This window comes from Capsella rubella, unplaced genomic scaffold (genome assembly GCF_000375325.1).
Source record: "Capsella rubella cultivar Monte Gargano unplaced genomic scaffold, Caprub1_0 scaffold_6, whole genome shotgun sequence".
Taxonomy (NCBI): Eukaryota; Viridiplantae; Streptophyta; class Magnoliopsida; order Brassicales; family Brassicaceae; genus Capsella; species Capsella rubella.
In genome coordinates this window covers 10,505,774-10,525,655 of record NW_006238918.1, presented here as the reverse complement: position 1 = coordinate 10,525,655, position 19,882 = coordinate 10,505,774, and the positions used below count along the sequence as shown (strand labels likewise).

Genomic DNA, 19,882 nt, shown 5'->3' with positions numbered 1-19,882 from the left:
CTTCAACATCCTTGTTTAAAAAATTACCATTGTTAGCAGTATTGAAAAGTAGGCGAAACTTAGGTAGTATCCCTCGATAGAGAGTACTAAGCAGCGACTCGTTGCTGAAACCGTGGTGAGGACACTGTGACTGATAGCTTTTGAATCTCTCCCATGCTTCATAAAAGGTTTCATTGTTGCGCTGAGCGAAGCTAGAGATGTCGTTCCTCAATCTGGCGGTTTGTGCATTGGAGAAGAATTTGGATAGGAATGCTTTCTTACACTCCTCCCAGGTCGTGAATGATCCAGCTGGCAAGGACTTCTCCCATTGATGAGCCTTGTCGCCTAAGGAGAAAGGGAACAATCTCAGCTTGAACCCGTCTTCGCTCACCCCGTTGATTTTTGTTAAGCCACACATTCGATCGAACTCATCGAGGTGATCGAGATCCATGGAATTTATTTCCTTGTATCATTGAAATGAGGCTGCTTTTTATTTCGAAGTTGTTGTTTTGTACTGCTGGCGGAACTATCCCTTGTCGAGTGGTGTGGTTTCGTGGGGCATCACCAGCTCCAATTAGGGTAAGTGCACGTGGTGGAGGCTCCAATTCCACTGGCTGAGTGTTGATGTCTGATGCTTGAACGCGTTGCTTTCCAAGTTATCTAGGCAAGCAGTCAATGTTATTGAGGTAATTGACTAGGTGCTGGTTGCCCTTGGATCTAGTGTGCATGCAAGGTTGCTTGATCAGAAACACGTGGTTAGGCTCGATCGGATCTGCAGGTGGCTCGATCGAATGCAGATTGTAGCTCGGTCGAGTGCAGAGTGTAGCTCGGTCGAGTGCATAGTGTAGCTCGGTCGAGTGCATAGTGTAGCTCGGTCGAGTGCAGAGTGTAGCTTGGTCGAGTGTACCTGAAATGCAAGATAGACAAGTAGCAAAGGTAGAAATCAGTGATCGAATAGAAACAAAAGTAAAAGAACTAGTTTTGAGTTTCTCATTCCCAGGAAACAAAGATGTCTTCAAGGATTCCTCAACCCAGAAGGAAGAGCCTCTCAAGAGCACAACGAGAAGCTCATCACAGCCAATCCGCTGAGGAAATTGCAAGAATTTTTTTAACAGTCCAAGCCACTGGAGTCGGACTCGATCGGGTCAGAAGTGGGAGAAGAGAAGCCCAAGCACGAACCCGATCACCCGATCGGGCCAGTCGGTAGGGTCAGACCCTCCCGATATTCAGAGAAGAAGTTTTGTTGGGGAAGAGACATGCAGAAGAAGATGTAGATGAACCAATGGTTGATGTGGAGCCTAGGAGGGTAGTGGCACCAAGGAAGACCAAGAACCTACCCCCTCCAGAAGAGTTATACGCAATCTTTAGGCGCCAAAAGTTCGTTGGAACTCGCTATCCTCATCGGCAAACGATGAAGGAGCTGGGCATTGCACGAGATGTGGAGTTTCTGTTCGAGAGAAGCAGGCTTGGTTCATTCATGACCAGGAATCTAGAGGCCTACGACGAGGAGACGTGCAACGTGTTAGCTTCACTCCAGCTCCATTTCTACGAGGATGAATCCGAGTTTCACTCGGATCTGTCTTGGATACATCACCTTCAGCGTGAGAGGTACTACCTATTCTCTCACGTTTAAGGAAGTCGAGAAGCTCTATGGGTTTTTGCAAGCAAGCGAAATGAGTTAAGATGTGCTAAAGGAGGAGATCAAATCTGTTTGGAAAACCATTGGAGATGGGAAAGAATACACTTCTTCGAAATCCAAGAGTGCTCGAATCCGAAGTCCAGTTGTGAGGTATTTCCATAAGTCCTTGGCTAATACGATTTTTGGTAGAAAGGAAACCGGGAATGTGAATGAGAGTGAGATTCAGCTCATAGACATAGCATTGAGTGGTGTATTGCCAAGTACTAGGGATGGTAGAGAACTGGTAGGAGATAGAACGGATGGTAGCATGGTCTCGGTTATGTTAGACCAGTTGATGTATTGCAAGGATTGGGTAATTAAGGCTGTTAGGAGAGGTGTGCAAGGAGAGCTCAGTATTGGTGGATTAGTCACCCCCTTATTAGTAGCTTGTGATGTTGAATTGTGGGGGAAAGTCTATAACGCTTGCTGAATTGACATTGAGACCTTGACGAGGACGCACTTCCTTGATAGCGAGCGTCCCAACGGGTTTTACCTATATAAGTTCACTCACCCTTCACTTGGAGCAGCAAGAATGTGTTGCCAAACACCGAGCTTACAAAGATCAGATTGGGTGCTAATATCGAATTTTGGCCACCTGTCTCGAAACTATATGACCCGAACTCAGTCCAAGACCAAGTTCCTACCTTCGAGCCAGCCCAACAAACCTATGCACCTGAAATCAGAAAAGAAGAACCTGATAGGAAAGAGCAGGAAGAGGACTTCTATTTTGATGAGTGGGAAGAGTCCTCTAGGCAATCAAGGAGGGGGGGGGGGTAAAGGAAGCTCATAAAAAGATTAGCATCCTTCAGAAGTGGAACAAGTTCCAAATCAAGACTATCAAGGCATTGAAGAACACTGTGAAAGATCTTGCTGGTACAGTTAAGGATATGGGGGAGCAGATTAAGGAGCTTCAGAACAAGGTTGGATGCTCAACCTCGTCAACAGCCATGCCTAGTGGCTTGGGTAGGAGTGCATTAGTCAGGACACCTACCAAGTCCAACCTACCAGTTAGCCCGCCCAGAGCCTCATTTGATCCAAGGAGAAGTCTGTTAAGAAACAGAAGAGAACCGGGAGCTGACACGAGTGCCTCACCTGATCGTACACCCGATCGGGCCAGCTCATCACGCCCGGTCGGGTCAACCTATCACCTCGCAGTCGACGCTGATAATGTCCAAGACGAGCATGTAGCGGAGAACCTCGACTTCATGATCTCATGGTTTGGACCACCCAAAAGGTAATTCTATTACCCTCACCTTTGTAAATACCGCTTTGCATTTTTATATTTTCATTTTGATCCTAAGTCTTCCTTCAGATTTTTATTACACAAGGGACTGTGTAATTTAAGTTTGGGAGGAGAGCTTAGGATAGCATTTGACATGTTTTCTATTTTCTTATTTCGAATTTTTAGCATCTAGTCTTGCATTCATCTATGTGCATCAAAAACCCCTAAAAATTTGAAAAATTTCAGAAAATCCTATAAAAAACAGAGTGTTCATATAGTTGTATTTGCATATTAGTCTTGCTTTAAGATTGTTGCATTTAGGATCATTGCATTAGCATATGGGATTATGATGACTATAACCAAAGAATTTGCTGTTTCATTAGATTTAAGACCAATGCCCTCGTTCATAGTTTTTTAATGCTTTCATTTGAGCTTGAAATGAGACCGCACCATTCTTTGATTGCATGATTTGAATTCTAGTCTAAACTGAAGCTTGCTTTGATATGATGCCATCCTTTACTTTTAAGAACCTTAACTTGAATTGATAATTATCTGGTTGTAATTTGTTTTAAACTCATGGATATCTTGTATACATACTTGGATCTTCTTTCCCTCTTTTTATCACTCTCTTGTTGATCCAAGTACCTGGTCATAACCTTGACTAGTTAACCACACCCTAAAACCCTTAACCTTTCCTTCAAGCCTTTGTTTTAATTCTGAGTGGAAGGCCTATTTTTCGGGATTGAGCTTTAAGAGAACGTGTTAGGTTTGTGCCGACAGGAATAGGGTCTTGAGTAGTTCTGATTTGCATTTTTTTGGATCAGATAGGAGTAGGATGGATTCTACTTGGGTATTGGGATTTGTTGGGATTGTGAAAAGAAAAGAAAAGAAAAAGGGAATGAGTTGAGTCTTTAGGAGAGTAAAAGTTTCAGAAAAGTTCAAGGTTCTAGTGAAAGATAAGTGAGGAATGCAAAGTATAGAAAATAAATGGTTCTGGATTTTAAAAGAAAGAGAGAAAAGTGTGAAGATAGCAAAACACTTCTATTTTTTAAGTATTAAGAAGAAAGAGAACCATAGTGTTTATAAAAGAACCCCCTATCCACTAGTTTATCATAAGAAACTCTCCTTAGACTTAGAACAAAGAGGGAAATTGGGATGAAAAGAGTTAAAGGGTAGAATATGATCATATGGGTTTAGACAATTAGGATATCACTTGGGTACTTTGGGTAGTTAAGATGTTATTCCTGTATACATTTGTTGGTCCTTACCTTTAGCATTTTCTCAAAAGCTCAATCTTGTTCATAGAGAGATCCCAGAAATTAAATGATTACACCCTCACCAAAAAGAGACTCTCTTTATCTCTTAAACCTTTTACTTGCCTAGCCAAATGAGTTTAAATTCAAATTCACATCTGGATTCACTATTACTACTTAATGAACGTTAAAAAAGATGGCTGACTTGATTGCTTGTCTAGGTTATGTGGCTGATGACATCTTATGTTGAAATAGGAATGGCTAAAGTCTTAATAGTACAGCCTTTGAATTGCATTGTAGAATTACGAACTAGGACATTGATGTTAAACTCTTTTGCAGCAAGTTTTGGTTCTGAGTCCCCACCTTCAAACCTCTTTCCCTACTTTGAATTTGCTTGAGGCCAAGCAAAGAATAAGTTTGGGAGAGTTGATAACCCTATATTTTTATACTCTTAAGCATATGTTTTGTGCATTATTTGCATATCTAGATCTCTACTTCTTAGGATTTCTAGTCTCTTTGCATTATATTTCGCATATAGGATCTTTAGCATAGGGATTTTTATATCATCTGAATTTTAGAGCAAAAACAGGCACACTCGGACACTGCAAAGTATGGACCCGATCGAGTGTGTCCAACCCGACTAAACGAGCACGATCAAACACCCGGACTCAGAGGAGGAAGCTGGACACGGACGAGCCGAGAGAGGACCCGAACGAGCCCGACATAAACCCGACCGAGATCTCTTCAAACCAACTTTGTAATTTGTCTTTTTGTGTTTTAGGGCTTCCTGCCTTTAGTATAAATAGACCTCTGAGGTCATTAAGCAAAAAAGGGAGTTCTAATTAGGGTTTTTCTCTGTAGCCACCAAACATTTACAAACACTTGTAATCTTTATATCTTTTGATCTATTGATTATTTGTAGTTGCTTCTTTATATTATTTTGCTCCTTAGATCATTATCTATCTAGTTATGCAAGATTCAATGATTTCTAGGTTAATGTTCTTCATGATGAACTCCAGATCTGAGTAGTTTTCTGGGTTTAGAGGATGGGTTACGTGATGAGGAATCTTAGTGTCTAGGGATGCTTGATATATCATGGTTTTACGGGTTTTTGGTCATGATATAAGTCTTATTTATAGAGCTTTTCTAGTGTTTTCGAGTCTTTTTGAGTCATTTCAGGATTAGGAACTATTTGACATGGATTGGAGCTTTTTGGAGCATTTTGGAGCATTTGGAGAAGATGTGTCGAAGGAATGTATTAGGAAAGCATATTTGGTGTGAGTGTCGAGCGTCACAACTTCCGGTGTCGATCGACACCAATATCTGACGGCAATTGAATTTCTCGCTTAATTGAAGTTCAGAAGATTTGCAGATTCGGCCCAGAAGTTTTCCTTATTTGCAATTAAGCCCAGTTCGTGGTTAAGACATATATATGGAGTTTTTAGGGTTTTGTTAAGACTTAAGCTTTATTTTGGAGAGAGAGAGAGATTTGTAGAGAGTCAGGAGAGAAGAATCAAAACCTCCTTCAGAAAAGATTCAGAACTCCTTTATTTCTTCTATTACTTTCTTTTATGATATCTATTTTATTCATGATGTTTGTTTCATTCACCATGTCTGAGTAGATCTCTTGTTAGGTTTAGGGTTTTCAAAGGAATTCATGAATTGTTAGGTTGTTAGATTGTTCGGATTGAATCAATAGAGTTCTTCATCTAGATTGTGGTTAATTTGTTCTAGAGTAGTGAAAGCAACCTAGAATCTGATCTTAGGTTAATTGGTAGACACGAAAGTGTTATTGATTTCCTGAAAATAATCTAGATGAGCAAAATACCTATTCGCAAAGAGATTTGGTTTAGGGATTTTGTGAACTTATCAAACCTGAATTAAATGCATGTCTTAAACTTATAAATTTGCAAAGAGATTTGGAATTTAGGGTTCTAGACATAGATAGTCTTTGCAACGAAAGTTGACTGATTATATTTTTGTGATTTGAGTTCAAGAACGGTGCTTTATAAATCCTGACAATTATGTATTTGCAATTCTGAATTTCCTGAGAATATCCCTATGCCTAGTGTTTCCTCATTACTGTTTAAAAACCAATCTTTATTTTAATTTGCTGTTTTTATTTGATTTAAAACCTGCTTGCTTAGCTTAATTTTAATACCGAATATTTACTCTGTAATCTTTGAGTCTCTGTGGATTCGATCCCTAAGTACTACAGTGATCTCTTAATTGAGAGAGTAGCTCAGGGCAAATTTGAGCAGATCAATGCTTAAGTATAGATTTAGGTAGATACCTTATGGATTAGGAGATCTTAATGCTAATCTTAGCATTAACCATGTAGGATTAGATCTTAGACATTCCAGCACTCAAAAAGTATTCAAATGTAATGTCTGATCAACTAATGCCAGAGATCTATTAGCTTACCCAAGAGATTGGTTGTTAAGGAGTAGACTGACATTAATGAGCTTGTTCTTTATGCCTATTTATAGTATGTTTCATCAATGAAAGTTGAAATTAGGAAGTGCTATAGACCCCTGTTTATATAATTGATTATCTGCTTCTACTTTCTGCTTTCATTATTGTCTCTGTAGTTAAGTTTTATGCATTAGAGTTCTTTAAACCAACCCTTCAGTTACTTGGCTTGACTTGATTAGTGCTGCCATATCCTGATTGCTTACAATACATCCATTTCGACCGATAACCTCTTATGCTACATCGCATTGGGGAATTGAACTCAAAGAGCACACAAAAAGCCTTTTTCAAACCCCTTTCTCACTCGCATATGGCATGGAAGCACTCGCGCCAGCCGAAGTAGGAATGCCAACACTTTGCTGCTTATTGCTTGTGCACGACCACGCACTGAACAACTCAATGTTGCGTGACAGCCTCGATTGCCTCGAGGAAGAAAGAGATAAGGCACTCCTCCGCATCTAGAATAACCAACAGGCTGCAGCAAAATTTTAAAACAAGAAGGTCAAGTCCCGTCACTTCAACAAAGGCGATTTAGTTAAACGCAAGGTCTTTAAGAACATGGCCAAACTTAATGTCGGCAAACTTGGCGCACACTGGGAAGGACCTTACCTTATCTCTAAAGTCGTCAAACCCGGAGTTTACGAACTCCTAATAATGGATGGCACGCCAGTTCGTCGATTGTGGAACTCCGGCAACCTCAAACGCTACGCGCCACAACGATGAACTACGAACAGCTTGATCCCTTCGCAAGGGTACGTAGGCAGCCTTTAACAAGGAACATTTATAACTTAAACAAAAAACAAAAGAAGAGCGCTTCAACAAGCAATGCTCAACGATCTCTTTCGGATGTGTCCACCTCAATCGATCGACAAGCTCAAACATCGTCTCCCTAGCCAGGAGCTCGATTACCAAACGCGTTTCACATAGATGCAGTGGTGAAATAATCCACATCTTTAGTTCGGTAAAGATAAAGCTGAGCCTAGTCTCGCACACCAGCCCCGGCTCGCACGCTCTCGGCGACATCAAGCAACAACCAGGATAAGCCAGACACCGGAGTCGCATCCAAACAATACGACGAGTCCGCCTCGTCTTCTCCTTCAGCTTAGCGTTCTGAGGAGCACGTAACAGGATAAGCCGAGGGACGTCTCGTTCCGCAGAATACATCCTAGAACCAAGCAAAACAGCTAAAGATCTCTCGCCCAAAACTAAGCCGAGGCGTCCCTACATAACCTGTTGCATCACAACATCACAAGAAAATCTACGACAAGTATAGCCAACACAGAACAAACAAGCAAAACTTTGGAAATTCAACGTTTATCAAATTCAACCAAAGAAACAACAACATAAGTTTAAGTCCATAAGATCCAACAGAGGATCACGAATACCAACACTGATCTGACAAGGCACAACAGGCTAAAAAGTTGGACAAAAACTACAATACCGAAATAAGAAAAATACGATAAAAACAACAACAACCTCAATCATGACCGCCTTCTACACCTTCAGCACCATCTGCTTCCTCCGCACCTTGCCCCTCATCACGCGGCGGCATCCTTGAAGGATCAGGAGTAAACCCTGGGAAGAAGTCGAGATCGCCTTCGAGAATACCAGAAACTACGATCCCATCAATAATGGACTGCCACTTAGCACGATCTGTTGCCAGCTTTCCCATCTTGTCTAACAGAGAAGTGCCTTCAGTAATAAGCCTTTGTAGGCACTCTTGGGTTCCTTTCACTTGACTGAGAATTAGAAGAGGATCCTTTTGAGCTCGAAGACCAACGACGTGCCTGCTCACGAGTCCTCCTTCGTTTGGCCGTCTTGGAGGCAAGCGTTCCCTTGGTCTCTCTGAGGTGTTCCAAGAGCATCGCAGACTTCCTCTTCTTCGAACCAATCTTTCTCAAATGACATTGGTTAGACCTCTTTCTGGCTTCCAGGGAGGCCTTAGTCAAGTCTACCTCTCTCATTGCTGTCCTCGACTTCTCCTCATAAAAGCCAACAAGGTGATTCGTCCTGCTTATGTTCTGGAAAAAAAATCAAGGATAAGAATAATACCATCACCAAAAACAATACGAAGTACGAACACGTATCTTGAATTTTTCACAAGCCCGATCCTCGTAGAGTTTTTGCCCGAGAAGAGACCCGACGAGAGGAAGCTGAGGAAAATCCCCATGGATCTTGCTGGTAAGACAGGCACATGCAACTCTATTGGTACAAAGCTTTTGGTCTCTAACGCCGTAACTGTAAGAGAAGGAATGATCGACACTTTCAGCAACCTCTCGAAAAGGCACCTCACGAACGTCTCCCCGAGGAGCATTCAACGGACTCCCACGAGAACTCCTCTTTCGCAAACGACTGGATGAGGGAGGCACACTGCCACTCGCCGACCTTGAAACTTTCTTTTTTTAGCGCGAGCAGCATTGATGTCAGCTGATATGGCTTGACGCGAGTCACCGATTGGTTCGACGACATAAACGTCAAGGTCGGAATCCACGGATTGACGTAGAAGAGGCTCGTCAGCCAACTCCCTCAGCCCAAGCTTAATCTGAGGATTGTTGCGTGGTCCATCATGCTCTCCGAACTCATCAGCATAACTCAGAATCTAACAGCTACCCATCTTGAGGCACTCCGCCAAACCTACAAAACACGTATAAAAAGTGCAAGATAAATAAGAGAGAATGGCGGGCCACGATTAAGTTCCTTTCGCGAAGATCTTTCAGAGATTCGGAGAAAACTTCTTCGAACGCTTACGAGACCGCTTCACCAGAACTGCAAGCAGAAAGGGAAAATCAAAACACTTCGTCAAAACACTTCATAATTCCCAAATCACACAAAATCTACCAGGAGACAAATCGAGTCTTTGGCAACTTTCAAATAGAAGTACATCCAACGCCAATCGCCGACCTTGCTCTTCACTTTATCGCAAATCTTATGGACAGATACCACATTCGTGCTACACAAACCCGGGTTGTCTTTAGAACTTGCCATAATAGTCGCCTCCTCGAAAAGGACAACATAAACAATAACGTTGCAAGAGGCCTCCAAAATCACCAAAACCACCGCATTACGAGTTGAAGCAATAGTAAGCTGCGACATGGCTATGCCACGTCTCGTGCAATAACTTGTAACAAACTCGTGAATCAGAAACCACAACACATCTTCGGTATGCGCATATGTAGCCATCCAGCGGAGTCCATGGTCGCTCGTGAGATTTTGGTTTCTTTACCTCCACGTCACCCGGAATGTCACATGCGTCAAACATAGACCTCTACGAGTCCGGGGTGCACAACGATGGTCTATAGTCAACAGGGGAAGAAGATTTTGCGACCCAAACGCTAATAAAGATCTGTTTGCAGCACCAAGTCTAAGAAGAACTGATCGATGAGGAGCTTCTCCAGAAGTATCCACAACAGCTTCTGAATTTATGAGACGGTTCATAGACTTCCCAATGTCGTGTCTTGAGACGGGAACCATCGTTTCGAGAAACTCATCCAATTCTCCGGAAGGTTCGTCTTCGATATCACCTGAAACCTCAGCAATGTCTCAACCGCAAAACGTCGACAAGCTTCAATCCCTCGTGTTGTTGTTGAAATTCCTTTAACGACGCGTTTGAGTAAAGATGATGTCCCCAAGGTATGTTTAGACCACCAAACCAAACACGATACGTGAACGTATAGCAAGCCACTCTCCTCGCCGAACCAGCTTCTCGTCAAACCAGCTCCTTTTCGAACCAGAGACGCTGGCCGAACCAATGTCACACTCATCGTCCACCTGCCGAGCCAACGAATCGGCCGAGCCAGCTGCCGAAATCAAGTCACGTCGGCGAATTGGGGTCTCCCTTTTCGAACTCACGAACCAAAATCAAATTCCTTGAGAACTCGTCTCACCTCGCCGAACCAACTCTTCCCTCGCGCGAGCCAACACCCACTCGCCGAATCAACCCCTCGTCGACGAACCAAAAATCTCTGCCGAATCAATTACTCTCCCGCCGAACCAGCTTCTCGCCCGTAAACCAGCTCGATCTTATCGTCGTAGCAGGTCTGCCGAACCAACGAGTCTGCCGAGCCAACGGGTCATGACTCACGCCGAATTAATAAGGTTGTCGAGCCAAGCCTTGTCGCCGAATAGTTAAAAATATAAAAGAAGTTAAAAAAAAAGAGGATCAATAATTAAAAATTTAGTTTTCTCTCTTGAATGCTTGCAAAGTTACAAGCAAGTCCCTAACTCTATAGGTTGGCTATAGGAAGCTACAATTGCTCTGAGCAAATATCTGACTATATCTTAATTGCGCTGACATTTGGAAGGGGGAGGGTTCTTATGCACATGGTAAGATAGTTATTATACGGATAATGATGTGTTTGAATTTTACTCATTTTAACACTAGTTTTATGCATTGTTTTTGTCATTTTAGGTCTCACTCTTTGATCATTTATACATATTTACCTTGTTTTGCTTCACTTATAGTATCTAAGCCTTGCATTGCATGCATTGTAGTTTTTGTGCATAAACAGGTGTTTACCAGAAGGAAAAGGAGCAAAACAAGCTTAATCGACCAAGTGTAGATGATGCATCAGATCGAGCATGAGGATCCGAGCAGTGGAAACGATCGAGTGCCCAAGTGAACCAGAGCAGCAATCGACCACCCATCCGATCGAGCCATCCGACCAGACCGATCGAGTGCTCGACCGAGCAGACCGATCGAGCACCTTTAAACCGACTTTCTATTTTGTCTGTTAGTGTTTTAGCGCTACCTAATCTCACTATAAAAAGGCTCTTTGCCTAATGACTTGATATATCGAGTTGTATTAGGGTTTATCTTTATTTTGCTTTAGAATTTCCAGAATCTTGCAACTTTCATAACTTTTGATCTATTGAGTATTTTGTGTTGCTTCATTGAATTATTTTGCTTATCTCTCTTAGATATATCTACTTATGCATGATTTAGAGATTTCTAGGTTTGTGTTCTTGATGATGAATCTCAAATCTGAGTAGATTCATTAGGTTTTGGGGATGAGCTAGATGTAGGTGGAGAACTTTAGGTAGCTTGGTTGCCCATAGGTAGAAATGTTTAGATTTCCTTCTGGATTAGTGTATATAACACTAATCCCATTCTGATCAAGTGGTGATTAGCTTTCAGGCTTCCACGCCTGAGAGGTGTTCGATGGAATGCCGGATAATCTAATGCCAGAGAATTTCATGTCTAGCCCAAGAGATTAGTTGTCTAGAGTGTTATTTTACATTAATGCGTTGATTCTTAATGTCTATTCATTTCATGTTTCATCAACCAGAAGTTGAGATTAGGAAGTGATTTGAGTTTGATAGCCTTTGTCAAGAGATTGAACTGGTTAGCTTATGAGCTTGTTGTCTAGGGAACATCACTGTTAGTGTTTGATTGATTTAGAAACCTAGTGAACTTAAAGGTCTCCACTGAAGTCACCATCTCATCCCCGGAACCTCCCTTTAATTGATTGATTACCTTGCTTAATTTATGTTTATGCATTTCTAGTTTATTGCATGTTTTTGCTTTTGTAGTTTCATTTATGTTCTAATGTTGTGTCTTGCTTAGTTCTTACTTGTTTTCAATTCAGTAGTTGGTAGTCTAAAACTTTTTCTGCTTGGCTTAACTTGTTAATCAGTGAGTGCATCTAAACTGCTTGCATGCGTCCTTATGGATCAATAAAGCCCTTTATACTACAATTATACTGGGTGATTGATACCATTAGCAAAAATCTTGTTATCAGATAATAATATTTATATTAACATGCTAAGTTGGTATGTTAAGTTATTCAATATTCTGTAAATTAAAATTTTAGCATGCTAACTTATTCAATATCCGATAAATTGAAATTTCGAATATTCGATCATTTAACAATTATCTACTATCTACAGGTTATCGGGTGGAGTAACCGAAGTTTTGTCTCTGACCACCGGATGATTCTTCCTCTGGCATAACATATTAAATATCTTAATAATCACCAAGTGCTAATAGCTCAATTGGTAAAGATCTCTGGCAAAAGCTCAGAGGTCGCCGGTTCCAGTAGCGCTTGGGACGAAACCATATAACGTGCTCTGGTTTCGGGCCTTAGAGGATGTATGGGCTTCGGCCCAGAACCTCTTTGATTATTCAAAAAAAAAGAAATCTTAATAATCTCATATATAATAGTTGTTATACAAATAATATTTATATTAACAGGATAAGCTAATATGCTATATTCGATAAATTGAAATTTATAAAGCTAAGTTATTCAATTTTGACTAACTTATTCAATACAGAAATGGAGGGGTGGCAGTCGCAGGAGCTGTTGATCCCTCATGCGAATTCACTGTAGCGGACGAGTTCTCCTCGGAGGCCAATGAGACAAACAATTTGAGAATCAAGGAAGCAGTTGAAGTGAGGAACGGTGAGAGAAAAATAGAACGGCGAGAGAAAGCGGCTCGGGTTGGAAGATCGGAATCAGAAAGAACAATGATGGATAGAGAATTATTCTTCTCATTAGTGAGTTTGATCGGAAAATGAAAGCCACGGAAATGGCGACGGTGCAGACGAGGGAGGAGCAAGGGTAGTGAAATAATGGTTGAGAAACGAAGAGATCATTTATTGTGAGCTTCATTTTCATAGAAGAGCAGAGAGCTCCGTTTGTACACGTCAGCTTTATCACACACACAACATCACGTGCGCCGATACAAATTATAAGAGAGGAGCTTGAAATTTATTTTATTCACTGTTAAAAACAATAACTTAGTCTTTAGGGGGAGTTTTAGGGTTAGAAGGGTCTTGAACAAAGGTAGCAAATGATCACAACATCGGAGACATATTTTTAACTAAACGGTCAACTAAGCCTATGAAGTATAAATTCCCATATGCCTATTAAAACCTTTGTATTTATTCCGCAACATGTATCTCTCGTAAAACACTTTGAGTGTAGAGTTTTTGGCTGAAAATTATCTCAAAAGAAAAAAAAATATTTGATGCTATTTTTTGCATATATTTGTGAGACTAAAAAAAATTAGTAAGGATGTAGATTTGCATCAAATAATAGTGAACCTAATTCCAAATTTGAAAACCGATCTCCTTTTTTAATTACTTAAAGGTACGTTAAAAAGAATAGTATGGTTGACGGGTTCATATATTTTACTTGTATAAATCTACTGAAATGATATTGTAGCAACAATGCAAAAATATAATTTTCATTAATAAAATTAAAATTACAAGTTTAATCTAAAAGTAAGTTAACTAAGGGTGTAGATTTTACAGAATTTTGACTGTTTTTTTTGTACAATTTTGGTTTTAGGTTGGGTTTGGTGTATTTTTAAAGGTTTTTAAAATGAAAAAACATTATGGAACTTAGTAGAAGTAAGCTTTCCAATCCTGATTTTCAATTTTGGTTCACATTTTTAGGTTTACAAATGATAGTAATGAAAGTTAAGCTTAATTATGATTTTTTTTGTTCATATTTGGACTTTTTTTTTCAAAACAAAAATGAATCGATTTAATACATCAGTTTTCTTTTTTATATTCGTATTTAATTTTCTTATAAAAAAAACTGATTCTATTTAAACATTATTTGTTCCAAAAAAAAAACCTAAGTAAAATTTGATATGGGTTTTCATTTTAATTATTTACAAAAGATTTTCAATACAATTTTTGTATATATTATAGTAGCTAAAATATATATTATTTTATTTTAGATGAGAATCATGATTTATTTTGGATAAAACCCAAGAAAAAATAAAACACATAACATTAGAACCAGAAGTAAGCAGCAATGGCGACATCTGTTGCGACTCTATCTTCTCCTCCACCAGTATCTCTACCTCTCTCATCATCTCGCTCTTCCTTCTTCTCCAATTGCTTCACAGTACCAACCCGACAAAACTACCGTTCTTTGGTAGCGATTCGACCAAAAATCCGACCGGAACAGACGAGAAAGCCACTCACTTGTAATGCCCTGTTTGGTCTCGGTGTGCCTGAACTCGCTGTGATTGCTGGCGTCGCTGCGTTGCTTTTTGGACCTAAGAAGCTTCCTGAGATTGGGAAAAGTATTGGGAAAACTGTTAAAAGCTTTCAACAGGTTTGTTTGATAAAAAAAGTTTGGAACTTTATATGCAATTTCAGTGATTGTTGTTGAATTATGTGTTTTTGGGAAATTTCTACTATAAGTTCTTAGTTTCGTATGAGTTGTGTCTGAATTAGCTTTCAATAGGTTTGTTTGATAGAAATTGGAAAAAAAATTGGGAACTTTATATGCAATTCTGGAGTTTTCTTGTTGATTGTTGTTGAAATTGATGTAAAGGGCTTAGTTATTGTCTCTGGATTTATGAGGAATTGATAAGAAGACTCAAAAAAGTTATGCAATTATGGAGATTTCTTGTGCTAAGTTATGTGAAAAGCTTGTTTGTTGTTGGTACTGATGTAAAAGGTCTTAGTTTTGTGTAGATATGTGTGGAGATTATAAGAATACTAAGAAAGATTGGAAATTTAGTGGCTATAACTTTGCACTGTATATTTGTATAGATCAAGAAATGAAACATTCATTTGCTTATACACATTGAGTTATATGCTCTGGAGTTTTCTTATGCCAAGTTATGTGAAAAAGCTTGTTGGAGTTCATGATTAGAAGGTCTTAAGAAGGTCTTAGTAACTGCTTAGTTCTGTGTGGAATTGATAAGAACACTAAGAAAGATTGGAAACTGAGTAGGTAACTTTGCTATATAGAACATTGATTTGCTTCTAAACAGTAAGTTTATTGATAACTTTGTTGTATAGTATAGATGAATACATGTTGTTATGTTTGGTTAATCTCTTTCCAAAAACCCAATCGCACGGGCTGCTTGTCATTTGGTTATGGCTAATATGATTGTCTGGAATATATATAGCTTCTTGTTGTATGTTTTTCGTGTTCCTTTTATCGGTTTACTTGCATTGATAAAGCATTGTGCATGTTTGGTATAATGCAGGCAGCAAAAGAGTTTTGAGTCTGAGCTTTGATTTGGTTATGGCTAATTTGGTTGTCTGCGATATATAGTTTCTTGTCATATGTTTTTTGTGTTCCTTTTATCGGTTTACTTGTTTTGTTGAAGCATTGTGTGTGTTTGGCATCATGCAGGCTGCAAAAGAGTTTGAGTCTGAGCTTAAGACGGAACCTGAAGACTCTGTTACTGACTCATCGCCAGTAGCAATGAGTAACAAAGAAGAGGAGAAAAAAAATGAGGTTTCTTCAAGCTCAAAAGAGAATGTATGAAGATGAGACTTTAGTGTTTGCTTTTTCCTTGTAGCTACAACAATTTTATGTGATGATGAGTTTTAGATGAAATACTCACTTTGGAAGAAAACGAAATTATAGCCTTCCAATGAAAGTATAATCAGTTTGTGTTTTAAATCCATAAAACTCTCTTACGTGAAAGGAAATGATTCGCAGAAAACTATTTGAGAATGCACAATCAAAATTCAAGACAGTGTCGAAATAAGACAAAACAGAATACAAAGTTCCTCCCTAAGTTCTTGTTTCTGGATTTTACAATTAAGTTTAGAACCAGAATCACAAGCACAACACTAATGTGTTCACTGAGTAAGCTTCTGTCTCTTCATCCTCTCTAGAGCACCTAGTTTCTGGGCTGGACCGTCTTGACCATTTTCTTCGACGTCTTCGTCTCTCTTTCGGGCAAGTCCTCCGAAAACAGCAGCAGGGACTTCTTTCTGAGCGATCTCTACTTGGTCTTCCCCATCAGACTCATCATCACTTTCATCGGGAAGTTCGATGTCTTCTCCGTTCCCTGTGACTGGTTTCCCCGCATTCTCGCCAGACTGTGAGATGACTCCTGCGCTTACAAACCCAAGTCTTCTTACACCATCCTTCATTGCATCTGTGTTCGTAGTTGTTGTAGTCAAAAGCTGCCTCTCTAGAGCAGCCATCTCGTCTTCTTGTAAGCCTGCTTTCTTCAGCTCATCTTTTGCCTCATCCACATCTACCATCTTGTCCTTTTGCATCATGTTCTCTGGTAGAATGAAATGAGTCTGAAACAAAACAATCGAATATAATCAGTTCCCAACTCTTAGTAAATGAATTCTCAGAATTGACGAAAAAAAATTGCTTCTCTGAGAGCTGAAAACAATGGAGACTGATACTAACCTGACTGTAGCTTGCAGAAACACTTCGCTTGATACGGAGCATTTCTCTGTAGGTATCCTCATTTCCGTGTTGGACTTCGAACTCATGCCACTTGTTCCAGAACTCAGGGTCGGACCTTGGGTCTGCAAACTGAGAGGCATACTTGTAGAGTGCACGAGCACGATCAATTTCTCCCAAGCTTCTCTCCAGCTCTGCAAATTTTATGCACATGATCTTCACATCCTTGTGTGGAAGCCCAGATTCAATTGCTTGCTCATATATCTCCCTTGTTCTGGGAACACCAAATATCTCTGCTGCACGGGAAATGTATATCTCATACATCTCAAGCTTCTGAACTTCTGGAACTTTTTTGGTTGCTTCCTCATAAACCTTCATGGCTCGCTTGGCCAAACCATAATCCTCTTCTAGCTTAGCATACTGAAGGTATAAGGTCCTGACAACATCAGATGGAGCCTGAAAGAAAGATAAATCACAGGTTACATCACACACAATATCACAACATCAACAGACAAGTTCTCTACGCAGCTATATATTTAAAAGCAGTTAACTTAGGTGCTTATTTGATCAGATCTGTGGCAGGAAAAACAAAAACAGCGATTTGACCAGCATGGGTAAACGGACAGATGAGCTTACCATTGAAACAGCATGCTCAAACAGCTCTCTTGCCCGCTCCAGCTTTGTCTTCCCGTATCTTTTCACAAACTTTGTAAGATAAGTTACCCATATGTCTTTCACATGAGGATACTTGAATATCTTGACACCTCTTTCATACACCTTGAACGCATCTTCAAAGTACTTATTTTCCTCAAGAAGGAAAGCATAATTCAATATAATCTGAGGTGTAGCTATTCTCAAATCCAATATTTTCTCATAGACTGCTCTTGTCGATTCTAAAGTCCCCAGACTTTCCTCTAAATCAACATAAAAGGACCAAAGCCGCAACGCTCTATGTAGCTTCATCTGGACAGGTTCATTGCCATCAGCAGCGACTCTCCGTCTGACTTCTACAGTCGGTACAGCTGTAGCACGCCTCATCAGCTCTAATGCTCCTTTGAAATTCTTGTGTCTCAGCTCCATCTCAGCCCACTCACACCACACACTGGCTAGATGATCTACGGTTTTGTAGTTTACCTGGACTGCTTTGTCAAAAATCACTCTTGTATTGACCAGGTCTTTATGGTTTTCATACAACTTGGCAAAAGCAACCCACAATGTGTGAGGCTTCCCAACAGCTTTCATAGGATCCACAGTCCTCACTGCTTCTGTGTATGTGAGAATCTGCTTTGCTGCGTTTCCCTCAAATAATTTGACTCTGCGATGCCACTGTTCAACATTGTGCGGATTTTGCCTAAGGAGCACACTGTTTGCCAGTGCAGGCCTTCTTTCCATCAGTTCTTCCAAGCGAGCCAATCTCAGATCAACATCATTATCATCATTCAACCAAAACCCATTCAGTATCTTCCTCTGCAGCTCTTTAACCGACAGATTAAAATTGAGACGGACATCCTCATCATCGTCCTCTACACCATTCTCTTCATTCTCATCTTCTTCATCACTTGAACTCATCATCTCCATCCTTTTCGCAACAGTACTTTCCTCAAATCGTGAGTAAACATCAAATATAACACTGAAATCTCTCACAGTAACCACTTTCATCATACCCTCCTCATAGATATCCCTAGCTTTCTCCAGCAAATTCTTCCTGATATAATAATCCGCAAGAGAAGTCCACAGCATTCCCACTTCATCTGTAAACTTCCTAATACCACCTCTGATAATAGCATCAACATTAAGACCCGAAATAACATTGGCATGGTGAACAAGAAGCTCACACAACTCCATCCACAGTTTATGCTTCGTCTTCCCTTTAATAGAATAAAACTTATCATCATTCAACACAGAAGCCAATCTCTCAGCAGACTCTTGCCAACGCTCTGACTTCACAAGAAACTCAATAAACTCCTCAATATGACTAGGATCATACATAAGATACCTCCTATAAACCCTAAGTGAAGTCTCAATAGGAATCCCATCCTGACTCACAAACACAAGATACGGTTCCCAAATCCTATCATGTTGAGTAACCGGCAAAGCACAAAGCGCACGGTCAAAATTTCTCCTAGTCCGAGTAACCAATCTCTGAACCGTAAGAGTCTGAAGATACATAACCCAAATCCTAGGCATCTTATGCATAGTAACTAAAGCTCTCTCAAAAGTATTGTTGAGAGAATCATACTGAGGATGAGTAACTGGTAAATTCCTAACGATATCAAGCCGTTCTCTAAGATAAGCATACCACAATTTATAACTCCCAGGAAGAGCTTTCAAAGCTCTCTCGTAGATAACGAAACGTTTCTTGAACGGCGACTCAGCTTTCGCAATGAGGTACCTCCACCATAGCTTCAAACTAAACGGATTCCTCAATATCTCTTCTTCGTAAAGAAGATCTTCCTGAGAAGGATAGAGATCTTTGGAAATCGCCATTTGAGATCTACAAAAAAGAGTATGAGGGATTTGAGAGCTTTGTTCAATGAAACTACAGTTGAGTTGCGAAAGCTTGATTAGACTGAGAAGCTTTACCTGCGGCACTGTGAGGAAGTAATCACCGGCGATTTGCTGACTCGCAGCGACGATGAAGGGTTTGTTTCACCGGCGTGAAGGTATTTTAGGTTTGGGGAAAGAACGATAAGTGTTTTTTTGTTTTTTTTTTCAACTACCTAAGTGTTTTATAGCTTATAAGTATATTTCTGATATTACAAAATTATCCTTACTCTGATTCATTAGTATAACTAGAGGGAAAATTACCAAATAAATAAAAATGTGTAACTTAATAAATATATAAAAATATTGTTATTTACATGTCTATGTAACAAACAAAAAAATCTGAGACTTCAAATGGTTGCACAATTTAAAAGGTCGAAGAAGTTGAAAAATAATATTCAGTCAAATTTCACCATTTGAGTTGAAAAAGTTGAAAAAGTTATTTAGTTCATTCAACCTAAAAATTTGAAAAATTGAACAATTTACAAAGGAAAAATGTTCAACTTGTTCATCCACAATTCTGGAGATGAATGAGTTGAATGATATTCAATCCAATTTTATTTAACTTAATATTTCCAACCTATTAAATTTTGTGCAACCATTTGTAGCC

General features: G+C 39.8%; 2 protein-coding genes, 1 non-coding gene and 1 pseudogene across 3 annotated transcripts; 2 read left to right on the top strand and 2 right to left on the bottom strand.

Moving 5' to 3' along the window:
- Positions 1-107: 107 nt before the first annotated feature.
- On the top strand, positions 108-214 carry LOC111830281. The gene has a single exon (XR_002833665.1). It is a non-coding gene; the product is annotated as a small nucleolar RNA R71 (small nucleolar RNA).
- Positions 215-8,081: 7,867 nt separating this feature from the next.
- LOC17883637 lies at positions 8,082-9,784 on the bottom strand (annotated as a pseudogene).
- Positions 9,785-14,331: 4,547 nt separating this feature from the next.
- On the top strand, positions 14,332-15,981 carry LOC17881191 (sec-independent protein translocase protein TATA, chloroplastic). The gene is made up of 2 exons (XM_006288792.2): positions 14,332-14,673; positions 15,709-15,981. The coding sequence occupies exons 1-2, from the start codon at positions 14,368-14,370 to the stop codon at positions 15,841-15,843; spliced, it is 441 nt and encodes a 146-aa protein (XP_006288854.1). The 5' UTR covers positions 14,332-14,367; the 3' UTR covers positions 15,844-15,981.
- Positions 15,982-16,000: 19 nt separating this feature from the next.
- On the bottom strand, positions 16,001-19,427 carry LOC17883101 (pre-mRNA-splicing factor SYF1). The gene is made up of 4 exons (XM_023780113.1): positions 19,312-19,427; positions 17,365-19,222; positions 16,732-17,184; positions 16,001-16,616 (listed from the first exon to the last, which is right to left on the bottom strand). Exons 2-4 carry the CDS (start codon positions 19,213-19,215, stop codon positions 16,164-16,166), a joined length of 2,757 nt encoding a protein of 918 aa, XP_023635881.1. The 5' UTR covers positions 19,216-19,222; positions 19,312-19,427; the 3' UTR covers positions 16,001-16,163.
- Positions 19,428-19,882: the final 455 nt, after the last annotated feature.

Coding starts and splice junctions, on each gene's coding strand:
- LOC17881191 (XM_006288792.2), top strand. CDS start 14,368: ATGGCGACATCTGTTGCGACTCTATCTTCTCCTCCACCAGTATCTCTA. Junction 14,674..15,708: donor CTGTTAAAAGCTTTCAACAG/GTTTGTTTGATA, acceptor GGCATCATGCAG/GCTGCAAAAGAGTTTGAGTC.
- LOC17883101 (XM_023780113.1), bottom strand. CDS start 19,215: ATGGCGATTTCCAAAGATCTCTATCCTTCTCAGGAAGATCTTCTTTAC. Junction 17,185..17,364: donor TTGAGCATGCTGTTTCAATG/GTAAGCTCATCT, acceptor TCTTTCTTTCAG/GCTCCATCTGATGTTGTCAG. Junction 16,617..16,731: donor TTTCTGCAAGCTACAGTCAG/GTTAGTATCAGT, acceptor GTTTTGTTTCAG/ACTCATTTCATTCTACCAGA.